This window comes from Pongo pygmaeus, chromosome 14, assembly GCF_028885625.2.
Source record: "Pongo pygmaeus isolate AG05252 chromosome 14, NHGRI_mPonPyg2-v2.0_pri, whole genome shotgun sequence".
In the NCBI taxonomy this organism is placed as follows: Eukaryota; Metazoa; Chordata; class Mammalia; order Primates; family Hominidae; genus Pongo; species Pongo pygmaeus.
Genome location: NC_072387.2, coordinates 60,143,253 through 60,157,630, shown reverse-complemented (window position 1 = coordinate 60,157,630; position 14,378 = coordinate 60,143,253). Strand labels below are relative to the sequence as shown.

General features: G+C 41.9%; 1 protein-coding gene across 2 annotated transcripts in view; it reads right to left on the bottom strand.

Moving 5' to 3' along the window:
- WDFY2 (WD repeat and FYVE domain containing 2) overlaps window positions 1-10,670 on the bottom strand; it is a 183,021-nt gene extending 172,351 nt beyond the window's left edge. The window contains exon 1 of one of the 2 annotated variants that reach the window (XM_054446331.2): window positions 9,879-10,670. In XM_054446331.2, the coding sequence (XP_054302306.1) occupies window positions 9,879-10,015 (137 nt within the window). In that variant the 5' untranslated portion in view covers window positions 10,016-10,670. The remainder of the gene's footprint in view (window positions 1-9,878) is intronic. The other variant, XM_054446335.2, reaches the window with a different exon arrangement.
- Between the last annotated feature and the right edge of the window lie 3,708 nt (window positions 10,671-14,378).

The window sequence follows — 14,378 nt, the reverse complement described above, 5'->3', positions numbered from 1 at the left end:
GAAAGAGCCAATATCTGATTCCTTTCCCATTAGCCAGATGACCTGGCCAGAGAGATTAGGGCTATCACTGCAGATACATAATGGCAAGCAGTCAAGAAAAACTCATTAGCTACAATAATTAAAAGTGTAGAACTGGTGCTAAAAGAGGCAAAGAGATTCCCTAAGACACAACAGAGGCCACAGCAGGCCCTGCTGATTATGAAAACTGAAATTTGTGATAAAAGTCGTTTCACAAATAAATACAAAAGAAAATATAAGGACCACTCAATAAGTAATGTGGAAATAATTAACAGCAAGTTTTAGGAAAATCCATTTATACTTCCCAAATTATGCCACTTAATGAAATACACTTCAAACAAATCAAAAAGTTATTTTTTCATCAAATTATATAACTAAGATGAAAGAAAAATGAGTATCAGTGGCTCCCTGGGAAAAGTGTTACTTTCAAAAATTAGGAGTGATGGAAGAAATTTCAATTATTAAAAAAAGGTGTGTGGTGGCACACACCTGTAGTCCCAGTTATTCAGCAACCTGAGGCAGGGGGTTCACTTGAGCCCAGAAGTTCTGGGCTATAGTGTGCTATGCTAATTAGGTGTCCACACTAAGTTAGACACCAATATAGTGACCTCATGTGAGCTGGGGACCACCAGGTTGCCTAAGAAGGGGTAAACTGGCCCAAGTCGGAAACAGAGCATGTCAAAACTCCCTTGCTGATCAGTAGTGGGAATGTGCCTCTGAATGGCCACTGCGCTGCAGCCAGAACAACGTGGTGAGACCCTGTCTCTTATTTTAAAATTTTTAAAATAAATAAATTTTAATAGCTAAACTTAAAAGTAAATGTTTTCTATATAAAAAATGAAAAGGCAAACAACAAAATGTAAGACATATCTGGATATATAACAGGCCTAGGGTTAATAGTCTTACTATATCTATAGAATATATGTAAAAGAAATTGTTAAGAAGAACCAAGAGACTTCAATGGAGAAATGGACAAAGGACAGAAACAGACAATTCACAAAAGGAAAAATAACTAGAAATAAACAAACAGAAAAATATTCACCAGTCAGCCAAAAAAATACAAATTAAACATCAATAAAGTACCACCATTTATCAAGCAAATTATGAAAAAGAATTTTAAAATAATAATATCCATGGCTGGTCAGGTGTGGCAAAACTAATATTCTCATATGCATACATAACTATAAGCATTTTAAAGTGGCATAAACCTTTTGAAAAATAATATGGCAATCTTCTTACAATCTTTCCTAAAGAAATAATAAAAAAACTCAGGGTGGGGGATAGAAGGGGACACCTGTACATGTAACAATGTTCATCATAACATTTATAAAACTGAAAATAATGTAAATAAACAATAGGAAGAAGATCAATTATGATATACTGACTAGATCAGCAGTACCCTGAGAGCAGGATATGCCTTGTTCATGATGGGAGATCAGAGGCCAAGTATATACAGTATCATCATTAAATAAATATGAGTGAATACTGAAGGAAAGCAAAAATATAAGGCCACTTAAAATGATGGTTAAAATCTAGGTAGGTGCTGGCAAAAGTTTAAGTGAGGGCAAGAACATAAAAGTGTATGATTACAATCATATTTTTGAAAACTGCATTAGAAAAACTACTAGAAGGAAATATATGAAATACTAACAGTCATTGTGCTAAGGGATCTATGAGCAGTAATTCTTTACTGTGGTTATTATCTTTTATTTATTTGTTGTAGAGACAGGATCTTGCTATCTTGCTCAGCTGGTCTTGAACTCCTGGCCTCAAGCCAGTCCTCCCACCTCAGCCTCCCAAAGTGCTGAGATTATAGGTGTGAATCACCACGCCTGGCTATATTATCTTTATTTAAAATGTAAACATACTCCAGAGCGATTATTATGACGATTATTTAAAATTTAAGTTGATCCTTAGAAATCGGAAAAGAGATAATAATTTAATAACCAATGGAAGATACATAAAATCTCTAAATAGCACCATGTTGTAAGTAAATCTGCCCAGCTAAAAAGAAAAGCATAGTCACACAGAGAGGGTAACAACTGACATTCATTATTTATTTATTTTTATTTTATTTTATTTATTTTTGTCTTTTTTTTTGGGGGGGGGGGGGATGGAGTCTCACTCTGTTGCCCAGGCTGGAGTGCAGTGGTACAATCTCAGCTCAGTGCAACTTCCGCCTCCCAGGTTCAGGCGATTCTCCTGCCTTAGCCTCCTGGGTAGCTGGGATTACAGGTGCCCACCACCACACCCAGCTAATTTTTGTATTTTTAGTAGAGACGGGGTTTCGCCATGTTGGCCAGGCTGGTCTCGAACTCCTGACCTCAGGTGATCCACCCGCCTCAACCCCGCAAAGTGCTGGGATTACAGGCGTGAACTACCCCACCTGGCGACATTCATAATTTAGATGTGATGCATCATTTCTGAGTCCTAACTCAGTAATAAATTAACATAGGACAGGAAGCTAAAATGCAGCCACTCAAACAATAGCAAGTGCTCAATTTGGTACATTCCTAATTATTTTATTTTATTTTTTATTTTTTTAATTTTTATTATACTTTAAGTTTTAGGGTACATGTGCCCAACGTGCAGGTTTGTTAACATATGTATACATGTGCCATGTTGGTGTGCTGCACCCATTAACTCTTCATTTAACATTAGGTATATCTCCTAATGCTATCCCTCCCCCCCTCCCCTCAACATTCCTACTTTTTTTCTGAACCCTCTCTGGCTCTGGGCTGAAAGGCTTTAGAACAGTTATCTCTTGACTTGAAGGCTTCCAGTCAGACTGGGTCAATTCTATAATGTCAATGGGAATTTCAGAAAAGCAGGCCAGGCCAGGGGTGGGGTAGGCTGATAGGGTTTAGGTCCCCAAGTTGAATTACATTTCCATCTTCTAGAAAACTGAAACTAAGTAACGGGAGAAAAAGAAAGTACAAAACATTACCAGTTCTTCTAAAGCTTTGTAGTATTTCAAACTGTTGTTCACAATCCTTTAGTGGGTCATGAAATTAATTGAAAGGGTCACAACTAGGATCTTATAAGGGCTGCAACAGAACAGAAAATAGTGTGCATGTCACATTAAGAGGATACCATTTCATAAAATCTTTGTTTCTGTCATATGTGTGTATATGTGTGAGACAGTATGTCAGTCTTGCGTAGCAATGCTAACTATATTTTTTACTATGATTTGTGGTCTAAAAAGTTTCCAAAACATTAATCTAGATAACCCAGGCCCTGACTTGGTTGCTAGCAAACCACCCAGAGTTTGAAAGTAAAGGACTCATCTAGAAGTAGGAATGTAGTGAATCTAGTTCAACTGGGTGTTACGCACTAACACAAAACAAATACTTCTTAATATTTCATCCAGGAATAAATAACCGCTGCCATCCAAAGGCTCCAGAAAGCATCGTTTTACAGTTGCACCATGAGGTGCTGACAGTTTCACACAAGCATGCTGCTTTTTCCCTAATGCGTGCTTTCCTCCACTTGAGATTTTAGGATGATATGGTTGCAGAGACTACTTATCTAGTCACTACAGAAGCACATCACAGTACGAGAGTCATAGCTAGGAAATCTAACCCCCTCCTTTGCCAGATGGACAAACTGAAGCTTAGAGTGATGAAATGCCCCAGGAAATGCCAAGGTCAATGCAGAGTAGAGCTGAGATCAGACTCCCAGTCCCAGTTATTTTCCGAGAATCCTTAAATTAAAGGCACAGGAGAGCATAAAGCAGCACTCCCTGCCAAGAGACAAGGAGATGACCTTTTCTTTTTTGGTCTTACTGGTTAGTTTCTTAAACTTCTGAATTAATTTTTACTAAGGACTAAATAAAATATTTGGATGAAGAGGCTCCCTGCCCTGAAATAAAAAATTTTTTTAAAGAGTTAATAAGACTGCTTGCTGAAGTTGTACAAGGGGAGTTTTTTTTGTTTTTTGTTTTCTCTGTTAGGGAATTTCTAGGTTAATTGTATCACTCTCCTTGGGAGACCTACTCATAAAAATAAAGGAGTGTGATCTCTTTTTGAATTCTTTCTATTCTGGTAATAGTTGAGAAGAAAAGCTTGGTATGGTGGTCATTCTCTTCTAAGTATATACAGTACACAATTTAGTTTAGTGTTACAGATATCAACAAATCACCACCTGCAGTAGTCTTAAATCACAATCTACTTATTGATTTCTAAATGCCACAAACTGTTTTAATTTCCCCCAAACTGTTATTTTTAATGACATCAGGATGATTCTCCATGCTTTCTCAAAGCCAAATGCAAAGTGAAAACAGACAGCCAGAGAAAGATGCTGTGCAAGTAAAAACTCACATTTCCTTTTCTAAAGTTTTGATTTTGTTTGTTTGGAAAAGGCCATCTCTCTAAAGTTTCTTCTAGCTACTTAAATCCTATGATTTTTACCTATATTTCTTTTTCAAATAAGTTTAGTAGCACTTGAGGTGTAAGACAGCTGGTCAGGATTTCATGATTTAAAAATTACTCATTTTAAGAGTGTCAGAATTGCCACCCTAACTTTCCCATAGTGTTGCAATATCTGGATGAATATATACTGATTAAGACCTGTGAGGTCCCAGACAGACTCTGGTTTAATAATATAAAAATAGGAAATTCAGAACTGTCAGGAGCTCTGGGATCACTTGAAGCTAATCCTCCTCTAGTAAGCCTCCTCAAATAAGCTTTCCCATAGTGATCTTTCCTTAAAAAGTCAGTCTGTTTCTGACCTTTGGAGACACAGAGGCAGCTTGTTTCCAGAAAGATTTGCTAGCATGAAGAGTGCTTCATGTTTTGAATTCGGAGTAAAGGTCTAATTTTCCACAATCATACAGGACAAGTTCCCTCTTTGGGACCTTGAAATCCACAATTATTACCACCAAGTGATGAGCCTCAAGTGCGCAGTGGAAAGTGTATTAATTTTATGCTATTAGAGACTTCACACACTCAAAAATTAGTTTAGATGGGCTCTAATTTTGCTGACTTCAGAGCGCTCACTCCCTCACTCTGAAAAGTCCTCAACTTTCAGAAATGTGCTTGGCACTGTAAAACTCTGATTTGCATTTCTTAAGAAAACTGTGCAAATGTTATAAAATACATGGTACATAAAACTCTATCAGGAGCTCAACGGAACTGCATCAAGGTCTAATTATCAAACTAACGGTTGAAGCAGAGAACTGGGATAGTGCAATTTCATAATAAAAAGAATTAATGGTAAATGAACCAATACTATGAGGATTCATAAGATGAAATAAAATTTTAACTTCTTTTTCAGGAAATAGTCAAGTAGTCATGGCCACTAGAATCATAGTAATTTAGAGTTGGGAAAAAAAGGCCCTTGAAGTAGAAAAAAATCCAACCCCCTCATCCCAGCCCATTCCCACTCCCATCCCATATTGTATATTGGTTACCCTGGCCTAAAGCAAGCTGCTAAACTTCTCTCAGGCTCAACTTAAATACCTTTGCTGACAGAAACTCACAAAATCCTCAGGTCCATTTCAATCCAAAAAGGTGATCACCAGTCATTGCTTAATTCATTCAAGGAACATATAATGCATCTCCTTTGTGCTAGGCATTGGGGATCAGATCTCCTTATTTGGGGATTAAAAATCTCACCCCCCTCTTAACAATTGCTTGTGCTCTGCCCTCAGGACTTAGAGAGAACACAGCAGGGCCTATGTTGTATAAATTGGTCCTGAATAAAGTCATAATGTAGAAAGGCAGTTCCCCATATCGCCCTCCCCAGTAACTTTCTTCTCTATAGTTATCTCTCCCACAGCCTCCTTCTCCACAACCTACCACCAACACAGGCCTTTTTATCCAGAAAAAGAACCCTGAAATCTTTCACCCAAAGGGTTCAGTAACTTTTGCCATCAGAGTCACTAATTTTCAGATTCCCCAAAATGTGAGGACACTGAGTGCTGAGTTCTGAACTCAAGCCAATTGGCTCCGTTGTCCACCCTTAATCAGGACATTCTAGTGCTTCTTAATGAATGGGAGTTTTCTTGCCTCCTCTATCTAAAATGCCCTTTCCTCTACAGGAAAGGCTTTTTCACAAGAACTCCTACTCACCCTGCAAGACCCATTTGTAGAAGAGACTGTTGGTCTTCTCTAACCACCACAAGCAGGAGGTTCATTGGCAACCCCAGAGGACAATGTTTGTACCTGTTGTTAACTCCTAGGGAGGGAATGATTTCCTATAATTGCCTAAACGAAACTACCAAGTTACTGAAAGTCTCTGTATGAATGCTAAGATTACTGACTTGTGTTGATATGCTTATAAAGAACTTATGAAGATACAAAGGTCTGCATGGGACTGGGTCCCACCTGGAGAGAGGTCCCTCCTGGCTTTCATCACTTGAAGAGGCTGCCACTAAACAAAGAAGCCCCTGCTAAGCTGCAGACTAAACATGTCTTGACCAAAACAGAGCGGAGATGTCTGAAAGGAAGCTCCTAGGCAGGGAATGCTAAAATGGCATTCACTCAGAAAAGACAGTCCAAAAAGAAGCTGGGAAATGAGGTATCCAAGGTATCAAAGTTCGGTATGCCCTTTGGGTATATAACCTAACTACAACTAAAGCAAAGATAGACTCAGACAAGGGTGGGGAGTTCCTGAAACAGGCTCTGTATTATGGTAGCACCAGAAATCTTTATTTGTAAATCAGATTGTTTTTATGTCTTCTATTCCTTTATATTTCCTCCATTGATACTGAGTAAAGTTCAAGGCTGTCTGAACTCTGGCTAAAAGGAACTTGAAGGCAAGAATTTTTATCCACTCTTGGGCTTGAAGATTTGAGTATTATCAGGCCACTATTGAGGGCAGTTTGAGTGAAAGAATCCTCCAAAGGGAGGTAAAATTTAGGGGACAATACGAATTACGGAATCCAGCCATTCTTCTCCATCTGCAAATTATCTTTCCAATACTAAATCTTGGAAGTAGTAGTTTTGTTTTTATTAAGCAATATTCTTCTAAAATTCCTGCACTAAATTGTGAGCATCTTGAAAGGACCTTATCATTTTCATCATTACAATGTATGCATGTGACTGGAACACAGTAAGTACTCAAATGTTTGTTGACAGAATAAATGAAGCAATTCATGGATTTTCAGAGTTTTGAAGCACTTTAAAGTCTACCTAGTCCAGCACTTTTCCTACAAGTGTATACTTGTCCACATAAGCCTTTCATAGGTCATCATATAATTCATTCAACAAATATCAACTAAAAGCCTACAGTAGTTAAGATGCTGTGCTTTCAGGAACAGCAAAAAAACAGATCAGTCACTGATACAACAAACATGTATTGAGGACCTATTGCATGCCAGGTACCATGTTAGGTCCTAATGATGATACAATGAATAAGACACACAAAGCTCCATAGGGAACTCACAGAAGAGAAAATAAAATGGACATGAAATATATACTGTATAGCACCGTTTAAAATGGAAAATGTTAAGTGTTTTCAAAGGCACACATAAAGGCAATGAAGAAGTCAAAGGTCAAAAAGTTAAACCAGGGTTTCATAAGAATTTATGGAACACTGCCATTCAGGTATGGGACATTACTTGCGGCTTTAACCTCAGAGTTCAGGAATGAAGATTACTAGTTTCTAGCTAAAGCAGTGAATGGTAATGGCTTTGTAGGTTGTGATGAAAATCAATATTCCATTTTCATATATTTAGCATTGTATGAAGTGACATTAACATTGAATTCTGGAAAGCAAGAATATAGATCAATTCTTTTAATGAAAACCATAACCAAAACTGAGCTCTAAATAACAAAGTTATGTTCATGTTTGAGTATATGACCCAAAGAAGAACAGACTTGTCAACTTGAATAATAAAAAATGTATATTAATAATAATTCCAGACTTATGGGTGAACCTTATTTAACAGTAACTCCATGACAAAATAATTTCTATTATTTACATTGTACACTAGAAAAGTGAAAATTAGGCTAAGATATAGCTGAACATTGCATTTCTTTCATCCTATAATCCAATGAAATTTATTCTTCAGTTTCATTAATATACACTACTTCAGCGTCTCCAAACACTTGAAAATATACCCCAGTAAAGCTGTTTCCTTCAAGGTAAATGTGGTGAAATGGGAATCAGAAGTTTCAATACTATAATAACACCTTAATATTAAAGGAGCTTAGGCTGGTCTGAAGGTAGTTTTATTATCTCAATTGTTCACAGTCAGTTACAGATTGAACTCCCTGTTCTACTCTTTTCCCCTTCTCACTACTTTACTTAACTAGTCTTAAAAAATAAATAAATAAAATATTAAAGCAGCTTAGGTTTAACTACCCTTCTCCTTTTCTTGATTCCATGAACTTGCTTATGAATTTTCCACAGCAGTTAGAAATTGATCAGTTCCATCTCCAGTAGTTACAGACTGGGAAAGTGACATCTACCAATATATTCCTTCAATATATTTTATGGAATATATCCCATGAAAACAATACTGTGACAAAGAATTTCTAGGTCCAGAAGCAGTCTTTTTAATAAAATTTTGCCTTTATGGAAAAAATCAAACTTTCTCATAACGCTTCTCTGTGAATTTCAAAAGGGTCCTACATCCATGTACTCCATTTCAGCCATGAATTCTTCTGTTCATTGCAGAATGCTTGCCACTGGTGTATGTTTACAATGTTTTCCATTGGATCTGCATAGGAAATTAATCAGGCGCCATTTGTATTGAGCATGATGTAGACAAGAACATGTCATTAATATCCTAGTTATACTGAAGAACCTAAGACATGAACAAACCTATCGAGCTCAATTTTTGAGGCCACACACTATGCTAAGTGAGGAAATGACTATAAAGACAGCAATGAGCACTTTGTTGCTCAGCCTCTCAGTTTTGAGAGTCACCAAGAAAGGATACTTTACCTCTGCATGATTTGAACTTATATTAAGAAAACCTACTTACTGTAAAATCCCCGTGTTATGTACCTCTACAGTGTTCTTTTGTAAGAATGCTTATATAGATTTTAGCAAAGAAACAATTCCAGATAAATTATCATACTACTATCTTCAAGCAACATTACTCTAGAAATTAGCTTCATCAGCTTTATTCCTGCATATTCAAGGAAATTCAGTTAAAGCGAAAACGCAAAACAGGGAGAATATTTGAAGGCAGAACTAGTTCCACTTCTGCAAATTAAGCAAAATTAAGCAAAAATAAAGGAAACAGGCAAAGGGAAGAAACTCAAGAGCTATTTGCAGCAGTGATCCGTTACAAGTTCTACGCGCTTCTCCTCGAGCTCCAAGAGATAAGGAGGGGAAAGGAAAGAAGGCACCACACAGAAGCCTAAACTTACTCTTGGTACAACTTAGAATATTCATTGAATTCAGCCTAAGATGTCTGGGTTATCTGGATTCAGTGGGAATGTCTGGGAAGAAGGAGTGGCATTTGCTTTCTCCGTTTGAAACTCTGGGAGCTGTACCAGAGAGTACCCCAAACCCCTTGGTTATCTGGCAGAGGCGGCTCAGGGCATCGTTCCCCAAGCACACACTTGCAGGGCCGGGCGGCTCCTCCCCTCTTTCCCTCCTGTCCTCAGAGATGGACCAAAGTCCCTCCAGCGCACCGTTAGCCCGAGGGACACCCGGCTCCAGCAGGCACTACCCAGCCCGGGGTGAAGCCGGAGCGCTCGCCGCCGTCCCGGCTCCGCTTCCCGGAGCCACACAGCGGAGGCGGCGCACAGCTGGACACCGGCACCACCGGGATGCGCATTACAATAAAACTTGGGGGAGCAAGTCTACACTCGCGCCGACGTGGAGGCACAGCCCCTGACGCGGGCTCGAGGGCCGTCGGCCTGTCCCGCCCCTCCTCGCGGCCGAATGGCAGCAGTCCATACCTGTCCTCGGAGACGCTGATGACGCCCTCCTCTTTGGGCACGATCACGGCCATATTCACCACCTCCTGGGACCCCTCCATCCGCTGCAGCAGGATCGGCTTGCGGGTCAAAGGCTTGGGCTGGATCTCCGCCGCCATCGGAGGAGGGGGCGCGCCTGGGGCGCCGCCGCCAACCGCGCCGCGGGGCCGGGCTGAGCAGACTGCTGGAGCACGTACACAGGTTGAGACAGAGACTCTGGCTGGCCGGAGCGGAACGCCGGAAACCGGCGAGCATAGCCTGGCCGCCTCTCTCGGGAACGACTCCGCGCTCCCTGCTTCAGGCACCAAAACCGCCACGACCTGGGATGCAAGCCGGCGCCACTACCAGAGGAGGGGGCGGAGAGCCGGGGGGGCGGAGCCTGTGTGGGCGGGGCCTGCCGCAGGGGGTTGCCGCTGGTGGGCGCGAGGGCGGCTCCACTTCCGGGAGGGTGGTGAAGGAGGAGGGGAAACCTGGAGCAGGAGGCGGAGATCTGGTATCCCAATGCGCGTGCGTCAGTCCCGCAAGCCCATTTTCCCCCCTGCCCTCCGCGACTCCCCGGGCGCTGCGGCACCACTAAGACGCATGCGCTTTCCGTTCCCCGCGGTCTTCTCTCTGCCTTCCACACCCAAGGTTTAGGCCCCTCCCTCTTTAACCTCCCGTGAACGCGCGTATACACACCCCTGGGGACGCGCTTGCCAGAGGCCACGCCCCTTCGAAATTCCCTGAAAAGAGGGCGGAGGTGGGGCGGGGAAAGGAGAGCCTCAGCAAGACCGGAAAGAGAAGAGGCCTGCAGGAGGGAAAGCCGCCCAACTAGTTGGGACGTGACTGGGCATGCGCGCGGGCTACCTGGCCTAGCGGTCTTAACAATGAAGCGCGGCGGGAGGCCGCTTACTGCTCCCAACATGCACCAGGCCCAGGCTGCCGGAGGGCACCCAGTGGCCTCCTGGGAGTCGTAGTTTCTTGGAGCCTCCACCCCCTTGTCCTGGAATGACCTATCCCCCACTTCTCTGCGCTGTGGGTCTAGGAGCTCAGTGGCCTCCAGGGCCATTGGCCGAGTCAGGACCCAGACTTGCCTCTATGGGAACTGAGGGGCAGCCCCCAGCTGAGTAGGACGTCACCATTCCTAGGGTCAGACTGATGCTCGGAATAGTGGCACGGAAGGGACATGGAAAGGAGAGAATCATACAGACATCTTCAAGGGAGCTCAGAGACGATATGTGGTGTCTATCCCCTCGTTTTCTTAGATGGCTAAATTACACAGCCAAGGTTACTTTAGTGCAAAGTTAGGGCTCAACAACCCCTCCTTCCCTCCAGACTTGAACCCAGACCCCTAGTGCTGGCTTCTTTCCATTTCCCCAGCAATCCAGCCTTTTTAGCTTGCTCCAGACACAATGGACAGAGTTACTGTAGTTACTGACTGAATGTTAGGTGCCTACCACAAGGCCTGGCACGTGGGGTTGATCGTGAAGACTAAGCTCTGATTTTTTATCTTGCCCAAATTCCTATATAAGGTGTCTGGGGAGTCATGGCCTACAAAACCCATAAATTCTCATCAGATGGGTTTTGACCATGTATGTCATGACTTACTTTCCAATCTGGTGTAACAAGGAAGAAAATCAAAATGTTTTACCCCAGATTAGATTTCCTTGCCATGCCTTAAAATTGCCCTGCAAAGTCTCTTGTGGGAAAAATCCACATTCTATATCCCCTTTCCCCTTTGTGTTCCTTCCTTCCTTCCTACACCCAGGAGATAACCAACTAAGAGCCAGGCACCCTTTTAAGTCTGGTAAGGAACATTTTACAACCTGCTCTCTCTAAAGGCTACTATCTAAAAGATTCCTCTGCACAATAAAACTTGGTCTCCACAATCCTTTACCTTAACCTGAACATTCCTTTCCATTGATCCCAGGTCTTCAGATAAAGTCAACCAATTGTCAATCAAAAAATGTTTAAATTTACCTATAGCCTTGAAGCCCCTGCTTTAAGTGGTCCCACTTTTCTGAACCAAACCAACGTTATTTCTTAAATGTATTTGATTGATGTCTCATGCCTTCTTAAAATATATAAAACTAAGCTGTACCCCGACCACCTTGGGCACATGTTCTCAGGACCTCCTAAGGGCTGTGTCATGGGCCACGGTCATTCATATTTGGCTCAGAATAAATCTCTTAAATATTTTACAAAGTTTAATTCTTTTCATCAATAGTCGTTATGTGATAACCTCCACTGAACAATCCCAGAATTAAGTTAGTTGAAGAGTAGTAATGGTCTATGTGGTGTGATTGAGTTGCAGGGCTCTGGAAGTGAGAGAAATGATGCCATAGCTGGGAAAACAAAGGGACAGGCCTTATGGAAATGTATTTCTAAGGTAGGTGTTTGGTAGCCAAGGATCTCACAGATCACTAGAGACATAAGAGAACAGGTGCAAAGAACTTGTCTCAAAGCACACAGGGCAACTCTTTACCACCTCCCATTTTGCAGAAATTCTGTAAGCACCTTGAAGTAGGATTGAGGTATTTTCCAGCTGTAGGACCTACTGCAGGCATTTCACTTCTCTGAGTCTCAGGGTCCACATCTATTTAAATAGGGCATAACACCTACATCAGGTGGTTCTGGTGGCAATTACAGTTATGACCCAGATACCTTCCCCTATCCCCTTAAAGTTACAAAGGAGGTAGCACTGGCTGCTCCCACCCCAGGCTTTATGGGAATTAGAACCTGAATAGCATTACCATAACCCTGAGTCTGACCCTCAATTCCAAAGAGCCAGAATCTCTATCTTGTCGATCATTCAAGAAATATTTAATAACTACTAATGATAGGCAGAGGGAACACAGATTTGAATGCAAACCTCTCAATTCTCAAGAATCTCACAGATCACTAGAGACAGATAAAAGAACGGGTCATAACAGGGAAGTGATGATGGCAAGAGTTATAACAGGGGGACTCAGGAAGCTGAGGTAACACAGGAGAAATGCCTAACAGGACCTGCAGTGGAGAGGGTTGGGCGGGAAAAGCTGCATAGAGGAGGTAGAGGCTAGACAGAGTCTTGAAGGGTGAGCAGGTGCAGTCTGGTTACATGAGCTCAAAGAGTATGCGGGAGAGGGGTGAGTAAAGTGGGGGCAGTCCTCGCATGCTTGTTAGGGAAGTGAAAGGCTTATGAAGAGAGAGGTGAAGGTGAGGACATTACAGGAGCTGAGTTTGGACCATGGCCTGATGCATCTTGTTCTTGGTCGGAAGAGATGCACCCTGGGCACCTGCCACATCATCCTCAGGTGGGATGGGTACTCAGACTATCAATTACTATCAATGTGGCAGCTGCTACAATGGAAATGCTGTGAAGTGCAGTGAGAACTGGAGACCTTGACCTGTGTCTGGCTGTTAAATCAGGGAAAGTTTTCTGGAGCAGAAAGAGCTCATCTGGAGTTTGGAACTAGTAAATCCAGACAGAGGAAACAGCATGTGCAAGAGGTGAGAAGTTGAGAGAATTGCCTCATCTTTTCTGGGAACCTCTGGTAGCTGGAGGGCAAAGTTTGAGGAGGGAGGAAGGTCAAGATATTGGGCTGGAAATATGGACAGGTGTGGACAAGCTCCTTGTTTAGGAACTTGAGTTTTAACCTTCATGTGATGGAGAACTGTTGTGTCCTCAGAGCACATCTCTGCTGTGACCAGCACAAGTTCAAGCTCCTGGAATGATACAAGAGACATCTACTGCCCTAGGAGGTCATCATTGGAAGGGGAAAAGGAAGACAGCTAGTGACTGTAGAAATTCACTGTGAGCCACATACTCCAGCACTCTATCCTCGTAATTGTGCAATTACAATTGTATTATAATTGTCAGAACCCTTGGTTGCAGGTAACAAAAACACGACTGGCTAAAAAAAGAAAGGTATAGGTTATTATTGGCTTATGCCATAGAAAGTCAGAGAGGCAAAGTGCCTTTCTTGCAGTCACACAGTTATAACAGATGACAGCGGTTACATACACCCAAGTCTGTCTGTCTCCGTCACCTCCAGGTTCATTTATTCAAATATTCCCACCCCATTGATTATTTGGCTTCCTAGGAGACTTCTGATTCACTGACCATTGCACTTTTCACTGTCCAATGTAGTCATAAGATTACGTGTTATTATATGTAATGAGCTAAAACCAGTGCCTGCCACCCAGTAACCACCATGTAGGGTTTGCCATTATATTATTATTATCCATTATCCCCTTCATGTTCTCACTTCCCTCCTTTTACTACTTAACTCCCATTGTCCATTATCCTAACAGTCTCTTGCAAACACCCATGGCATCCTTGCCTCTCTCTCATTCTTGGCAGGCAAAACCCTAATCCTGACCAATCCAACTTTTCACTTACTTCATATCTGCTTTGAACTTGGCAGGTGAAAATTGCACAAACATTCTGATCGGTCTCACTCTAGACTCACAACTGTAGGTCTCTGGTAATTCTCTTTAATTAGAAAGTTGGCCAGGCGC